The 16,671-nt window shown below is 37.8% G+C and overlaps 1 protein-coding gene across 1 annotated transcript in view; it reads right to left on the bottom strand.

The window, feature by feature from the left end:
- The window catches only part of LRBA (LPS responsive beige-like anchor protein), a 4,045,850-nt gene that overhangs the window by 2,850,497 nt on the left and 1,178,682 nt on the right, over window positions 1-16,671 (bottom strand). The window contains exon 24 of the mRNA XM_044063433.1: window positions 8,259-8,412. Within this exon, the coding sequence (XP_043919368.1) occupies window positions 8,259-8,412 (154 nt within the window). The remainder of the gene's footprint in view (window positions 1-8,258; window positions 8,413-16,671) is intronic.

The raw sequence follows: 16,671 nt of genomic DNA, 5'->3' as shown, positions 1-16,671 counted from the left end.
TCCACTTAGCTTTGAGAGAGATGGCTAGGCATGTCTGACGAGGAACACGCCAAATGAGAGGGGCATTATGGGTAGGTCTTAGCTGAGTTTTTGGCTAGCGCAAGCTTGGAAATGGCCGTGTTGGTTCCGAGGACAGAATCGAAGTTATAACAAGTAAGGAATGAATAGAGACTTACAACAATAGATGTAATCATATATAGTAAACAGTTATACAACAGCAAAGCTTTATATAAAAGAATATAAACATACATAATTAGAGACAGGAGTACTTGTTTACCCAAATCACTGAAACTTATGCTCCTGTTTCAGATAAGCTTTTTTCTCTGAAAATAGTTCAGACCAAGATTTTTAGTCAATCCACTGTAAACTTTAGTGACAAAAGTACTTAGTCTTAAGTTTACAATAAAAATGGTGGCTTGACTATCATTTTCTGGTTGCAGTTTTATGGCAATTCAGGTTTTTGAATTCATTTGTTGTGTTCTACATCAGATCTCTGTTTACTATGGAGTGAGATCCAAGCAGTTGAGTTAATATTTAAAAAGGATTTTTCACCCAGAGATTTTTTCATTCGAGAATGAGCTAGCAAGAAAGCAAATCTGGCTGTAGATTTGAACTTTAAAAATTTCTCTGGAGGCAAAGTGGACTTCCTTTATTTAAGGAGAGGTGAGAAATGTGCCATCTCCCTTTTTTCAAAATGTAAAATGTAAAGATAATTAAAAGAAAATGTAATATAATATTAAGCACCAGGTCACCAATTTCTTCAGGTCCATACTGATGGGCAAGTTTGTCAATGATAATGCTCATTCAGGAAAAGTAAAGGAAAATGCTCCCCTGAAAAGAATTACATTCAACATTCACTGAGTTCATTACTGTATAATGACAATTTTATAACATATGAATATCTAACAAGTCTCATTAAATTTCCCCTAATGGCACTATCCAAAGCCAAGAATACTACTTCTATAAGTCGATATAAAGTACTGGACTGCCTACTGGCCAGCCAGAAACAGGACTTTTCAGAATCCCTAGATAGAATATTCAATATCACCCTCCAAAGAGGATTCATGCCAAGTGAACAGAGGACAGCAGCAGTCATCCCCTTACACAAAAGTAAAGCATGAACAGATCCCAGGTAATGATAAACTCATAAGTCTGACCAGACTCAGCTGTAACACTTTGGAAAGGATCATTATGGAAATAATAAAGAAGGAAATAGGTAATCTACAAACTCTCAACATAAGCCAGATCATATTCAACAAGGGCAGCTCCTGCATACTTAACCTGATCAGCTTCTTTGAGGAGGCTACTGAAACAAGGGACAAGGAAGAAACAACAGACATCATGAATCTAGACCACACAAAAGGTGCTCAACACAATCAAGCACACCGGTATGCATAGATAAACTCTCCCAGTATAATGTAAATTCCTGTGTAACTTGCTGGATACCTACATGAGTCATAAACAGAAGCAAGAAAATTACAGTGTGTGGCTCTATATGTAAATGAAGCACCGGAGCAGAGTACAGTAGTAATCACAAGGTAGATCCAACTGGTTAAGTTCACGAACACTTTTAATAACATTAACAGTCAAGTTAAAGCGCTTTTCGTCTACCTAGTCAGTGTTATAAGACACAACTAGTGCTTCTTTGAATTGTAATATCAAAGACGATAAGGAAAGTTATCCCAGATTAATTTTAACTTTTAATATTAACAGTTATGTGACTGTGGACATTATTAAAAAGAACTGGGATATTTTTAAAACCAATTCCTTATTGTATAACAAGATGGGAACTCGTCCTCGAATTACATTTAGGCGAGGTAGAAATTTGAAGAACTTATTAGAACAACCCCCTGCTAGGTTTGTAAGAACTCCTGGTACATTTAAATGTCAAGGTTGCAACAGGTGTAACTGCATCCTTGAAACAAATAAATTTAAAATTAACGGAAAACTCTATAATTTAAAACATAGAACAAATTGTAATTCTTGTATGGTTGTTTACCTAGCACTTTGTCAACAATGTCCCGGGTTTTACGTTGGAAAAACCGAACGTAGACTCCGGGACCGAATTTACGAACACCTTTATGCAATTAAGAAAGCTAAACAAGAAAATGCATTAGCAAAACATATTTTACTATGTAAGGATCATAAGTTTAAATTTTTAATTATTGATCAAATTCTTGACAAACATCAGGGAGCTCCTTTACATCTGCTATTAGAAGAGAAAGAACTAAAATGGCAGATTAAACTGAATTCTTACTCTTTTCCAGGTCTTAATGACCTGTGTTCAATTAGTTGTGTGTTGAAGTTGAGAAGTATAAGAAGGTAATGTTATTACGCTAGGTAGTATTAGATACTTAATTTTATAGATATTACCATTCTTATTATTTATTTTTTACTTTCTACTTTAATTATTTGTGTTTGTAGAACTAAAGCTTAGTTAAAAGAGCATTTTAAATATATTTGTGTATTTTTAAGGGTTCATTGTGTTGTTTATATGTTTATGAGAGTACACCTTTAAATTTGAATTGAAATGACTGCATTGGATTATTGTCAGCTGCTAACATACACTATTGAGTTATTTAAGTATTTTGAACGAAGTATTTTGTGAAGTTCTGAGGAAGTCTACTGACTAGGTAGACGAAAAGCGCTTTAACTTGACTGTTAATGTTATTAAAAGTGTTCGTGAACTTAACCAGTTGGATCTACCTTGTGATTACTACTGTACTCTGCTCCGGTGCTTCATTTGTGTTTTTCTAAGTTTACGTGTGGCAGTTCAGTCTATATCTATATGTATTGATTTATCTAAAGCTTTCGATATGGTTAATCACCAGCTCCTTCTAAATATATTGAAATCCCTACCACATGTACCCCTAGCCATAAATTGGTTCAAAGCTTACCTAAACAATAGACAACAGGCTGTGCTATGGAATAATCTATCTAATCACCTTCCCATTTCCCTTGGTGTTCCTCAGGGCTCCATATTAGGCCCACTCCTATTTTCAATCTTTATTAATGACCTTCACTCAGCAATTCCTCATGCTGCCTGTTTTCAGTACGCAGACAACTCTACTACAATTTGTTCAGCCACTTCTCCAACTAAACTACAGACCCTTACCCAAAAAGCATTCAACACAGCTGAATAATAGTTTTTAAACCACTGCCTCTTCCTAAATCCCCCAAAAAACTACACTGTTACTATTCACTCCAAACCGAAAATCCACCCCAATAAATTTCACACTCATATCTAATAATGGCAGTCTCATATCCCCCGACTCTACCACTAAACTCTTAGGAATAACAATAGATAACAGCCTTAACTTCGACACTCATACAAATAGCACAGTAAAATCAGTCAACAAAAAATTGGGGTCCCTCTATAGAACCAAACCTTTCTTACCCCAGTAGCCAGGACCGCTAGAGCCAGATATCACTTAATCTCCACTCTACTCTATGCTTCACCTATATACACTAATCTTTATAAAAACAACCTCAACAAACTGGCAATTTCCTATAAAAATATTGCAAGATTTGCCACTGGCTCTCCTTTTAGAACTCACCACTGTCTTAATCTAAAGCAATTAGGATGGCTAGAGTTTCTAAACCAGCTTCAATTTCACCATCTTGCTATAGCCCATAAGATCATGCATCAACCCACCAACACACCAATACTTGCTAGCCTCATTACCCCTTACAGCAATCTTAAGAATCTACAATCCTCAAACAAACTGCTGATCAATACTTGCAGATCCAATAACTTGGCAGGAGACTCTCTGTTCTCTAATACTGTTGGAAAGCTCTGGAATCTTCTACCCTCTGAACTAGTATCTCTGTCTTCACTAACTTTTTAAACAGAATCAAAACGCATTGGGTTATGCCCATGTACTAACCCTGACTAACTTTCTATCTCTACACTAACGAATACGCTTCACCCTTATAGACTTATCCTTTAGGAACCAAATGACCATGTTATTGCAATTTAAACATATGTATATATGTAAATAGTAACACCTCTTGTACATTACACTTAACTGTTTGTGTCTTGCTCACGATGAGTACTGTACTAGTATTTTATTATCACCAGCTGTTTTAACTTTCTTTTTTGTATTTTGTATGCGTCTTGGAGCTTTTCTCCCCGAGCCTCTACTGAAAATGGACATGTATTCAGTTAGACTAGCCCGGTCAACAAATGTAAAATAAATAAAATGTACGGCTAGGTTTCTTAACATCCGCACTGTTCAATAGCCTGGCAAGAGCTTAATGAATATATGAAATAGTACTGTCAGCATAAACATGTTCTTGATAATTCTCGACGCCTACAGTACCACCTCTGAATATGTGACACCTCACTTAATGCAGTCCATTATCCATAATTTTTAATGCATACAATGCGTTTTCTAATTTTACACATGTATTTGTATGTTATGGTATAATGTCCTTTTACCATGCACCGTAACTTAAGACCCACATACTTAAATGGCCTTGGTATGTAAAAGATTCAGTATTCTTCTGGACAAGTACATTCTTTTAACTAATTTAACTGAATTTATTTATAGCCTTGATGGACTCTGGGTTAGATCTTTTTCCTGTTTATTACTATGTTTTAGACAGTTTCTAACTGGTGTAAGGCTGTGGGAGTTAATAAGCTCCATCTAGAACTGCTGAAGGTACTACATAATGTTAAACTGTCATGGTTACCATGCCTTTTAAACACTGAATGGAAGCCTGGGACATTATCTCTGAACTGGCAAACTGGGGCAGTGGTTTTAATTTTCAAAAATGGGACGAGACAGAATGGCATGTTACAGTTCTAAGGGATCACAATCTTCACTCCGCCATAAAAAGCATATGCCAGAGTGCTGGGAATGCCTACTCAGCCAAAAGCAGAGTCTCTGACTCAGGAGGATTAATGCAAACTCTCTCCTGATTGATGAATGCTGACAAAGTTTAATGTCCTTGTACACACAGTCTAAAAATTGTGGTAATTTTCCAATACCATGTGCATGTCCATTGTGGACTTGCATAAGCCATACAAACATGTACACAAAATATCTTGAGAGAATTTCTACAACGGCAGGGAGTATCAGGGAAGAGTGCTGCATAGCATTCTGTACCTGAACATGAAGAGCGAGAGTTATGGCTGTATGATCAACATTAAGTTGAATACTTTCAAACAGGGCAAAAGAATCCACCAAAGGTATGCCTCATTACCCTTCACTGTATGATTTCTGCAGACAGGACATCAAGGCACAGTCCAGGTGTAGACAGTATCCAGTTCCACTATGAAAGCTGAATCGTTGCTGTCTGCAGATGACAACATCCTCAAGCTTCAAGTATCTGATCTCCAATAAGTGCTGGAGCAATTCATAGCTGAATGTGAAGTGGCAGGTATGAAAATCAGTCCGATCAGAGGTCATGGCTCTCATGTGGAAAGGATGGACTGCTCTGTGTAGATGAGAGGGAAGCACATACATCAGGTAGAAGAGTTTACGTATCCCATGGTCTTGTCCATTTTTTAGTGAGGGTAAAGGAAATCATAAAACTAATTAGCAGCTTATTGCAGCAGAGGCAGTAAAGCACTAGACCGAGGAGGAGAAGTGAGAGTTGAGTCGCAGGAAAAAGCTTTCATTTTACTATCTAGTCCATGTCCTCCTCAGTACCTCTGGTCATGACATTCAGCTAACTGAAAGGATGAGACTACAAATACATGCACAAAAATGTGTTTTTTTTGTGGGGGTAGCTGGACTCGCTTTCCATGACATTGTGAGGAGCATGTTAATCTTGGAGGACCTCAGACTATAGCCACTTCTCCCTTTTGTGTTCAGAGTAGTCTGAGGTGACTTGGGTGCTTTGTAAGGAGGCCCCTTGAGCACATCCTACAGAAAGTTTACCAGTCACAACCATCTGGGTAGATGTCCCCAGGACAGACTCAGAACTCCCTGGTGAGATTATATCTTTCAGCCTGCCCAGGAAAACATGATGATTACACGGGGTGAATTACAAACAGATAATGAAGGCAGGGAGTTGAATCTACCACTGCAACCCTCAAGGGCAAGTAGTTCAGAAAATGATGATTGTGATTAGCTTCCCTAAGGATTTTTTTTAATGGATGGAGGTGCGTCTCCCCCGAGTATCTTCTTCCTATTAGGAATGACATCTTATAAGTGGGGTTAGATTAAATTAATTTATGTTAAGATTTTTTTTTTGTGAGACCGTTGTTTTTCTTCAGTAACACTTGCATTTGGCAGACTTAGAAAATAGGCTGGGGAGGCATGCTGGATGAGCAAAGTCAGTTTCCACTTCAAGTCCTGGACTAGTATTAGGGAATGTTGCATGTTTTGTTGCTTTGGAACTAGTTAAGCTTTTTTGCAACAGTAAAGTTGCAATGAAGATGACTTTGTCAAGATGGCTGCTAGATGACTTCATGGGACATGCTTTGAAGATGACAGCTGGACATACAAGGTCAGGGTATAAAATTAAATGAAGAGGTTTTAATTTCTGAATGTGGTTCTGACATTAGGAGCACTGTATATGGTTGCCAAGGATGATAACTCTATGGCTCTCACTAAATAGTTTACAGCCATATAAGACATTCTCCTCTCATAAAGCTTTTTGGAATCTACATGGAAAAACAAGATAACTACGATCCTGATGTTCTAATGTGTAAATTGTAGTGATGTCTACCTGCTGTTTTGATACTTAGTATTGTGGCATACCTAGCTCTACAGGCATGCAAATAAAGAGAGTGAATGAAAACCAGGAAAGCTGCCTGTATGAACATTTACTTGCTGCAATGTGTTTGCATAACTATGTTTCTGGATGTTTTATTTTGTAGGTCTGATTTCTACCATTGGACTGTAATTCACTATCATTTAAGGTATGCAATCCTTTGCTAATGATGCTGGGAGTTTTCCATTTTTTTAATTCATTTATTTGGGTTCTATGTGTTTTTGTGTGGCATGTATATAAATATTGCACAAAGTTGTGCAGAGGACATTTACCAAAATGGAGAGAACAGTAACACTGGGGTACAAGAAAAGACTGAATACTTAATATGTATGTTAGAAGGGAGAAAGGGGAATATACAACTTGGTATACTGTGTTGTAAAGTGAAAGCAAGAAGTGAAGGCCTGAAGAAGAACAGGATGGGAGAAGGGGATATGCAATGGCAGGGATGCAAGCAATTCACAACTGACTTAAGCAAATACTATTTCAGTGTGTATAAAAGCCCTGGATCAAAGTGCAAAAACAGGTGGCAGAATTTAGGTGAATGGAAGCATTCGACAATGTCTAGCACACAAGAGAAGGTATGGAGGAGTGGTAAGTTAGGGAAGATAAAACTACAACACTTGGACAAACTCAGAAGACATTCATTATTTTTGTACGAGTCTTTGCAGATTGTGGGCGTCTGTCTTAGGTTCAGCTGCCAAACTGTTGAACCTCTACAAAGGAAAAAGGTATCCTGGATAAAAACAAGAGAGCACAATCCAATGCTTGAAATTAAGACTGAAAAAAGATAAAAAGAAATTACTGCAAAAAAGTGGCTCCTAATTAGCAACATATCAGTAGACATTGGTGAGCAAAGGTGAGCAATTCTACCATCAAAACTTTTTTTTTTATACATGAAGTGGCTCATTTAAAGTTAATGCAGTACAAGTAGTGAATGTCTTATTAGTTAGCTTTTGGAATATGTGACATTTTATTAATGAACACTTTTAACACACTAAATACATTATAATGATACAGGCCCTTGCTTTCCCAAAGATACTATCAAAATATTTCTTGTTAAACAGATTTAGCCAGCAGTGTATGGGTTTGTGCATGTACATATATATATATATATATATATATATATATATATATATATATATATAAATACACACACATGTACATACAGCTATATATGAATGCAAGCAAGAGTATAGTCCACAAAAATGAAACCACGTAAACTTTTTAAAGGAAGGAAAAACTAAGGTTTAACTACATAAAACTGCCCAATATGTGCAGAAACAACTTAGAAAATGTAGAAAAGTAAATGTACTTTACAAGAAATGGAGAAAAATGTATAGTTTCCTGAAAGCAATACAAGCAATCTGTACTCCATCACTCCAATTTAATACCTCAAATCTGTAAACTCAGGCACAAAATTGTGTAATCATTTCAATAAGAAAAACAAACTTCTCAATGTAAATTACATAACTGCGTGAAGAAATCACTAAGAAGATACACAGTCAGTAGTGAACAAGTATTACATTACTTACTGTAATTGATGTAGCAGCAGAAAGAAGAGGCAAGATCCCACCACAGGCCATGATCAGACTGTCTACGACTTGGGAGATCAGGTGAATAGTATTGTGCACAAAGACGACATTCTCACTGCTGTTCACAAAATCCATTACTGTTTTGGTAGAATGACTGCAGAAAAAGACATGGTTAGAAGCTCTTAAATGTTGCCAAGTAATACATTTCCACCATTCTGAATGTTCAGTGCACAGTTTCAAACATATATCTCAAGTACCTGCTGAAACTGCTCTTTCAAACAAAACATTACTAGAACTACAAAGGATACATGATTTTTAAAAAAAATCTTTAGAAGAAATATGCCAACATGTCAAAATACAAGTTTCACCCTTGAAGCGTTACAACAATTTCCCTCACAAAAGCAGCCTGTACACAAAAGACAAAGTTTAATACAAAATAAAGTTGAGTGCTTTAGTTCCAAAAAACACAGGAACTTCTTCAGAACACTGTAACAGTGCTACTCTTTCATCATTTGACATAGTTAAACCACATCTAAAGAAAACCACTATGAAAGCTCCCTAATAGTATTTTGATACATGAACAATATATCTGGCAGTTAAGCCGGGAGGATTGAGGCTATGAGCTGTATTGAGGTTGTTCCTATAATTCAAGGTTTGATATTCTCAGCCTCTGTACGACTATCAGCAAGCAACTTAACCAAGCAGTTCTCTTGGGATCAGTCGGAAAATGGTCAGTGAGGATCCATGTTCTGCCCCAAATAAAAAACAAATAGTAAAAATGAAAAAGTGACCATGGCACGAATGTTGTGCTTCTGAATATAGAAACTATTTTGAACTGACAACTTGCCAAAAATGATAACTGGTCAAAAATGTCAGTAACACTACTTACAAGTTCATAGGTACTTGCTAGGCTATAGATCTGTGATGATCTTAAGAAGCATAGCATTACATTCCCATGGTAATTTTTAGCTTTTATATTTTGAATACAGATAACCCAGAGATGGTCTGAACAAGGACATGCTGGGACATTTACTTGTTACCCCTATCCATGAGAGACATGGGTACTAAACCAGGGGTGAATTTACAGTTTCCCATCCTTGTATTCCCTGCTTATATTGTACATGCTTCACAATAAGTCTTTTGCAACCATGGAGTTAGCATAAGTTAAGGAAGTTCACTCCCCCACACTGAAGGTACAGAGGTGAGGGGGGAGTCAAATACAGGAACTGTACTTAAATATTTTCAAGCAATTTCATATAATTTGTGTATGTGAAGTTTGTGCTCAGACTTGTTAGTAACACTTAACACTGACATAAAACATTTTTGGAGTTTGACCTTAAACAGTCTCATTTGATAAAACTCAAGAGATACCTTTAACCAACCCTTGTAAGGCTGTTCATTACAGAACAAAATGCACTCAGCTATCCATTTAGAGATGGTTTGCTCAGTGATGAGTCCTGCCTCCTTTCCTTGACAAGAAGGAAACAAGCAGCTGGTCTACTTGTCTTATGCCATTTGTCCTATCTATGTAATACCCTACTTACACATGGGTATATTAAACTACTGTATACATAAATACATATACTCTACAATGTGCAGCTAATATATGTATCTTTAGTGTAAAATTATTGCATTACATATATATGTGTGTGTGTGTATATATATATATATATATATATATATACACACATATATATATATATATATATATATATATATATATATATTATACATACATACACACACACACATAAATGCATCATTTCTAGAAGATACTTGCCCTATATTTGTCAACAATTTATATATATATATATATCAAAGAAGAAGCCATTTTTAACTACTACAGGCAACTTACTGCACGTATTACTGCCTTAAACTTCATCTTTAAATTCTATCTAAACTGCATGGAACACATTCGCTGGGTTATAAACCACTGTTAATGCCATCCTGGCCAGTCTTATGGCTGAAAAGGGGTCTCTAGGCCAGACGACCTACTCAGTTACCAAGGAAACAAAATTAAATAAATACAGTTCAAACAGATGCCTTTCAAGCACTAAAACAATTAAGTAAACAACAGGCTTAAGACACTGGTTAAAGGAGTCCTCCAGCTACTTTTTGCATACAGGGCGAGATGGTTCTCAGACTGATCCTATCCCTGTGAATGATTTTTAAAGGCTTCCTGCCATTAAAAGCCTGTTATTTCGAAATCCTTCTGAAAAAAATAACTACCAGAAGTGTTGACTTCCAAGACCAGACTCAAAGGGGAGTTGATGCTGGTTCAAAAACATCCATGGTCAGTTTTTCTAGGACTACATTAAAGGGAATGGTCCTTGTAAGTACATGCAGATACTGAACCCCTCTTAGAAACAGTTTTACCACTATGTGTCTTGCTAGCATCAGATCCAGGAGAAGGCATGTTGAAATGACTGAAACATGTTCTTTAAAAGAGAAGTAGAAATTTCCTGCTGCAAAACATCTCACAAAAGACAATATTAAGGGAAACCCTATCGCTTGAAATCCTGGGACTGTTTACTGACCAAAAGAACCCCCCCTTTGCCAAGTGTGATTTTTTTTCTATTAGGTTTCCTGGCCTTCATCACAGTGTTAAGCACATCCTCTGATAAAACAGATGCTTGGCAGGAATAAGTGCTACATCATCCATCCTGCAATACTGAAGCTCTGGAGAAATGAATGCACTAGTGTTCCCAACTACCTAGACAAAAGAAGCGAGAACCAATGTTGTCTCAGTCACAGAGGGATCACGAGTATCATCTTGGGCCTTCCTACCTTACTTACTATAACTGTGGGTTTTAAAGGAGTTGGGATATGGACAGAGAAAGAGACTGTTCCATTCTCTTCTGCATGGGCATCTTGTACTGAACTTTACCAGTTTCTGGTTCTCTATAGAAGTGAACATGTCGATATCTGGGACCCCATGATTTGTTGGTAGGTTGCAGGAATATGACTGTGTTCAAATGGCATTTGTGGCTGTTGGGTGCAAGTCTGCTGAGGTTATATAACACACTGGCAAGTTCTGAGGTAATCTATGAAGCCTTGCGACTCTGCAGATTGCAAGATCAACTATCAGGCATACTTGGCTGGTTGGCAAAGGGGGCATGGTAGTGTTCCCCATGTCTATGTAAGACATGGCCATGGTCTCATCTGTGATCAAAAGTGTAGGGCTCCGTTTGAATGCCTTCAGTGTTAATATGACTGGCATCATCTCTCAAATGTTGTTTAATCTTTTTCTGGGTGCACAGATTCTGATTGTGAGGTTGCAGGTGTGTGCCCCCAAAATTACGTCTGATGCACTGGTGGCCAGTGTTTGAATGTGGGAGTGTAAACAAAAAGACATCACTACAATGGTCTTGATTTGAGATGTCCACCAGGTAAACTCACTCTATATGTACACAGTAGGACTAGACCATATTTTTCAAGAGGTTGTGAATGCTACTCCCACAAGATCTTCAGGTACCACTGAATTTTCTAAATATGCAACGTTGTTAGAGGTAACACATTTACCACAACAGTGAGTCGTGTCAAATAACCAATGGACTGGAAAACTTCCTTGCTGGGGGGAATGCCCTCCATGACTTCTGTAGGAAAGGATTCTCTAGGAACAGGTCTTCTTCTGGAGGTGGGAAGAGTTTGTTCAGGACTGGGCCATCTTCTCAGAAAGACACTGGATGTTTCAGAAGACTGGAACTGGAAGGCTCATATGGAGTTTTTGGTTCTGAAGACTGCTAAATAAAAGAGAGCTGTTTATGCAGTTCATTCCTGGACTGGGTTTGTAGGAGGCAGTCATCTGGATATGGATAAACATAAATGCCTTAGGAACACCATTACTGGAAAGAGACATATCTTAAAGCCACTGGGATCAGTAGTGAGCCCAAAGGATAAAGAGGCAAACTGGAAGTGGTGACCCCGTGCCCTGAGCCTGATGAACCTCTTGTGATCTTTGCTTACTGGAACTGACAGAAAAAATTCCCCTTGAAGTCAAAGGAGCCCACAGATTCTGGGTACTGATAAGGGCAAGAACTGTAGGGTTAGCATTTAGAATGTTCGTATCCTGAGGAGAGAGACTGAATCTCAAAAAAAAAAAATCATGGCCTATACCTCTTGGGGACAGGAAATAAAATGCTTTTTTCCATTTTTTTCCCTTCCAGATGAATGCTTCCTACTGCTCCCAGCATCAACATTATACTGAAGAAAGGTAAAGTCAACTGCATCTAATGATCTGGGATAGACAACACCTGCATAAAAGGTGAGAAGTCTGTGTTCTATTCTGTACCAGAGGTAATCATCATCAATCACCTTTTCTCCATTTTTACACAGGAGTAAGCATGTTGCTTCAGCTATCACCACCTCTCTCCATTCAGTATCACACACTCATTTTTTTTATAATCATACCCAACTAGTAACGTTCTTTTTTCATGCAATCTATCCATCTCTTGGCCAGATCTCCTTGACTGCTCTTGCCTTCTTCCCGTCTCTCCCAAATGTGTTTTACTAAATTATCTTCTGCTTTTATGTATGTGACCAAATCACCATTATCTCTTCTTTCTGACCTCCATTATAACGCAATGTCCACTCTAGTACCCATCTAAAGCATTTCATTTCTATTACCTCATTCTCCAAAAGCCAACAGAATCTTAACCAGGCCTATCTCCTAATCGACTCCAACTGCTGTCCTAGATGCTGCATCTATCTAATGTGTTATACCCACATTTAATAGTATACTTGTTCACTTTCTGTGCTGTTCCAGCCAACCAGTCTATCTGAGCCCTGCATTTCATCCTTGCTATGCAGGGCAAAACTGTTCCGCTTTTACTACCAGAGTTTCTGTGCCATTCAGAAGAATTGATCACATCACTGTTTTGCACATCCTACTCTTCATCTTCTTTTGCAGTCTGCGGCCACAAATTATAACTTTGCACCAGCCACCAGCACTCAGACTGGCAATGACTTCCTCATTCATATTTTTTTCTCTTCCACCACCTTTCAGAGATACTTTAAAGTTGTTAACCTGTTCCACTATCTTACTTGCCATTTTTAGTTTCAGCTTTTTCTAATTACTGTATTAGCTGTTATGACCACTGTCTGGTCCATATTCAGTTACACAAGTGCCTTTAGTTATGGATTTCATTCTACATCGTTTGCTGAAGTTCCTGTTCAGAGTCTACCTGTGCAGCCAACATTGTTTGCATCACAGGTTTGTTGATCGGACTCCTCTGACCACCCTGCTGATGTAGTCCATCACCAGTAAGAACAGCAGTAGGCTCAGAACTGAAGCCTGATGCACATCCACTTCCATTGTGCCCCCCCCCAGTCTCTGAACACTGTACATACTTGTACCACTGGATACTTGTACAAAACCAGCACTGATTCCAGGTTTCCAGGACTGCCTAAATCAACTTTCCTGGGAGCTTGTCATATCTTTCTCTACATCTACAATGTCCTGTTAGGCTCTTTCCTCATATGCAGATTCTCCACTATTTGTTTGCCTGACAGCATTAGGTTTACTGTCATATATCATGATCTGACTCTCTGCTCAGCTCCCATCTTATTTTCTACTACTCTGTCCAACACTTTCATGCAGTGTAGTAGGTACCTGATACCCCAGCACTGCCTGAAGTTCTAACTATCCTTTCTATTCTTTTTTTTAAGCACCTTTACTAAAGTATCACTTAAAATATTAATAGAAAAAACCAATATTCACATTTTTTTCATTTACAAACATTATACATTACACATTTTATTTCTTTATAATAACTGCCATTTAGTCCAACATTATACAAACTGCTAATTTCCTACCTTTCCTTAAACCTTATTCTTCATCTATTGTTCTCACAGATTCCATTTATTTCAATATAATCTGTTCCTTTCCTAAAGATCCTACTTCCAGTTCTTTTATCTCTTACAATATTCAGTACTTCACACAATTATTTTAAATGCCGATTTCCATTTTCAAGTAATTTTTTTGGCAGCCAATAGAATTAAACTTAATAATGTCCTACTATGTTCTAGGCAATTCAGACCTTATGTCTAGTTCAGAAAATAATTTCTTTAGTTACAGCCATTTGCTCACCCAATATTTCTGACAGAGTACTCTGTAGGAATGTTTTTAAATCTGCTAACTTACTACACTCCCAAAACAGATATTCCCAGTTACCTTTTTCTTCCCTATTACATCTCCAACATTTACTATCTACCTGAGGGAAAATTGTTTGGAGTCTGCTTGAGGTACAAAATATGTATACAAACACTTCCAAGCAAAACCTTAAACCTTCTGGACTTTGTTGCATACTTGGAAGCCATGCATGTGTTCTCCCACTGCTCATTTGTAAAGTGCTTTGTCCATTCTGTCCTCTCAATTTTGACCTTCTCTGATTCTTATATTTATCATTAAATATTTGACATGCCCTACTAATTATCCCTTTTTTAACAACTTTGGTTCTAGATCTGACTAAAGAATCTACTAGAACAGGTCTTTTACTTAGAACTCCCCACCTCATATGCCTATATTCTGATATCAAGGCAGACTCTAACCTACAGTCCAATTTTTTCTTGGGCTCATCTCACTGTATTACCCTTCCCTCTCTAGTTATTTGCTTCCAATACCTTATATTCACTTTGTGCTTGTAACACTGGTACTAGAATTCTTATACCTCAATTGTCTGGGATACACCGTTCTATACCACAATGAATACCGTTCTATACCACAATGAATACCTTAAGGATCTATTTCTCCCACAATGCTCGCTACAGCTTAAATCATATGAGCTGTGACTTCATCTGAGCCTGCCACTTTCCTTGACCTAATTTTCCTTATCCTGAGATGATGGCAACTTTTTTGTCTGAGGTCAGCCTGTCACCTAGGTGACACAGACAGGATACAGGACAAAGGTAGGATTTGTACAGGCATGACTTCCCATGACAATGTTACCATCAGGCCTCTATTTTAAACTTCTCACCTCTTAAAGCTGCTCTGTTGCTTGGCCTACTGACCCTGTTCCAGTGGCAGTAGTCAGGCTAATGCCTGGAAGGGTAATTTTTTGTGCTGGGGATAGAATGATGAAACAGCTGCTGGCCTATCCTCATTTTTTTTCCAAAGCTTACAAAGTTTCTTGTAAGCTTTCTGTGAAGATACAAAGGAAATCTTCATCCAAAGGTACCTGCCCTTCCACATCCCCCAAAGGGCCATGCAGTCTTAACCAGGCTCATCTCCTAATCATAAAACTGCTGTCCTATATGCTGCATCTAATATGTTACACCCACATTTAATAGTGCGCTTGTCCACTTTCCATGCTGTCCCAGGCAACCAGTGCATCGGAGCCCTGCATTTCATCCTTGCTAAGTAGGGCAATCTCTATTTACTTCAGAATTTTACCCTGGTATTTCACCATGTGGCTATGGCAATTAATAGCCTTGACGGTGAGACTGGCAGACATACACATTCACAGTTCAGCCTAATATTCTACTCTCTCTATTACTTGGGAAGATATAGGCATTTGGAAATAATTCACAGTCCCTACATGGGTCCACAGAAAACAACTGCCACATCTGTTACTGAATTTTTATAAAGGCACTAGGAAGCTTGTAGAACCTACTTTTTTTTCTAGAGTGAAAAACCGCTTCAAATGTCTCAAATACTTGAACTACTGTAGCAGATTTGTATTTACCCTGGCCCAACAAGTTTAAATCTCTTTTTCCTTTGACAGTTTGCAACACTCTTAAAATGCTCCTCATGAGGTCCGATTCTCATGGGAAAGGTGAACTTATTTTCCTTTTGCTGGGCTGGGAGCTTAAAGAGAGTTGGAAAGAGGCCTGGCACACATTGCAGAGAACTCTTTCACCAGTTTCTGAAAATTGTACAAGGAAAAGCCCAAATGCATAAAACAATCATTGTAGAGCCTGAGACAAGGCAGACATGTTGCTCAAACAATCTGAGTTTCTACAGTAGGGGAGCTCAGACACTTACTGAGTAGCATAGACATTCGCAGAGGATCATCAAAAATCTAGCACACACTCCCCCATTATGAATGTTATGCACTCTTATAGTTGAAAGAGAGAAATCTTTCTTACCAGTTAGAGCCACTATTTCTACACTTGCATTAGATTCAGTATAAAGACTCCAGCTTCCATGTCTGTCTGTACTATTATGTGGAAATTAAGAATAAAATTTCACTATCTAAAATACACTAAAAAACTTTTAACTTCCTAAGTGTACCATGTCCTACGGTGCCACAAATTTATGGTATCCCTAAGATACACAAAAGCCTAAATGATCCACCACTGAGACCTACAGTCTCAGGTGGTGGGTGGATAACTGAACCTATTTCTAAATATTGACAGTGTTAGGAAAGTATTTGGGAGGATGCTCCACGGTATTGAAAGATACTAATAATTTTTT

The sequence above is a fragment of the Protopterus annectens genome, chromosome 2.part1 (genome assembly GCF_019279795.1).
Source record: "Protopterus annectens isolate FY-2018-M chromosome 2.part1, PAN1.0, whole genome shotgun sequence".
Classification (NCBI taxonomy): Eukaryota; Metazoa; Chordata; order Ceratodontiformes; family Protopteridae; genus Protopterus; species Protopterus annectens.
Note: the sequence above shows the minus strand (reverse complement) of the source record. Positions and strands in the feature narration are given on the sequence as shown.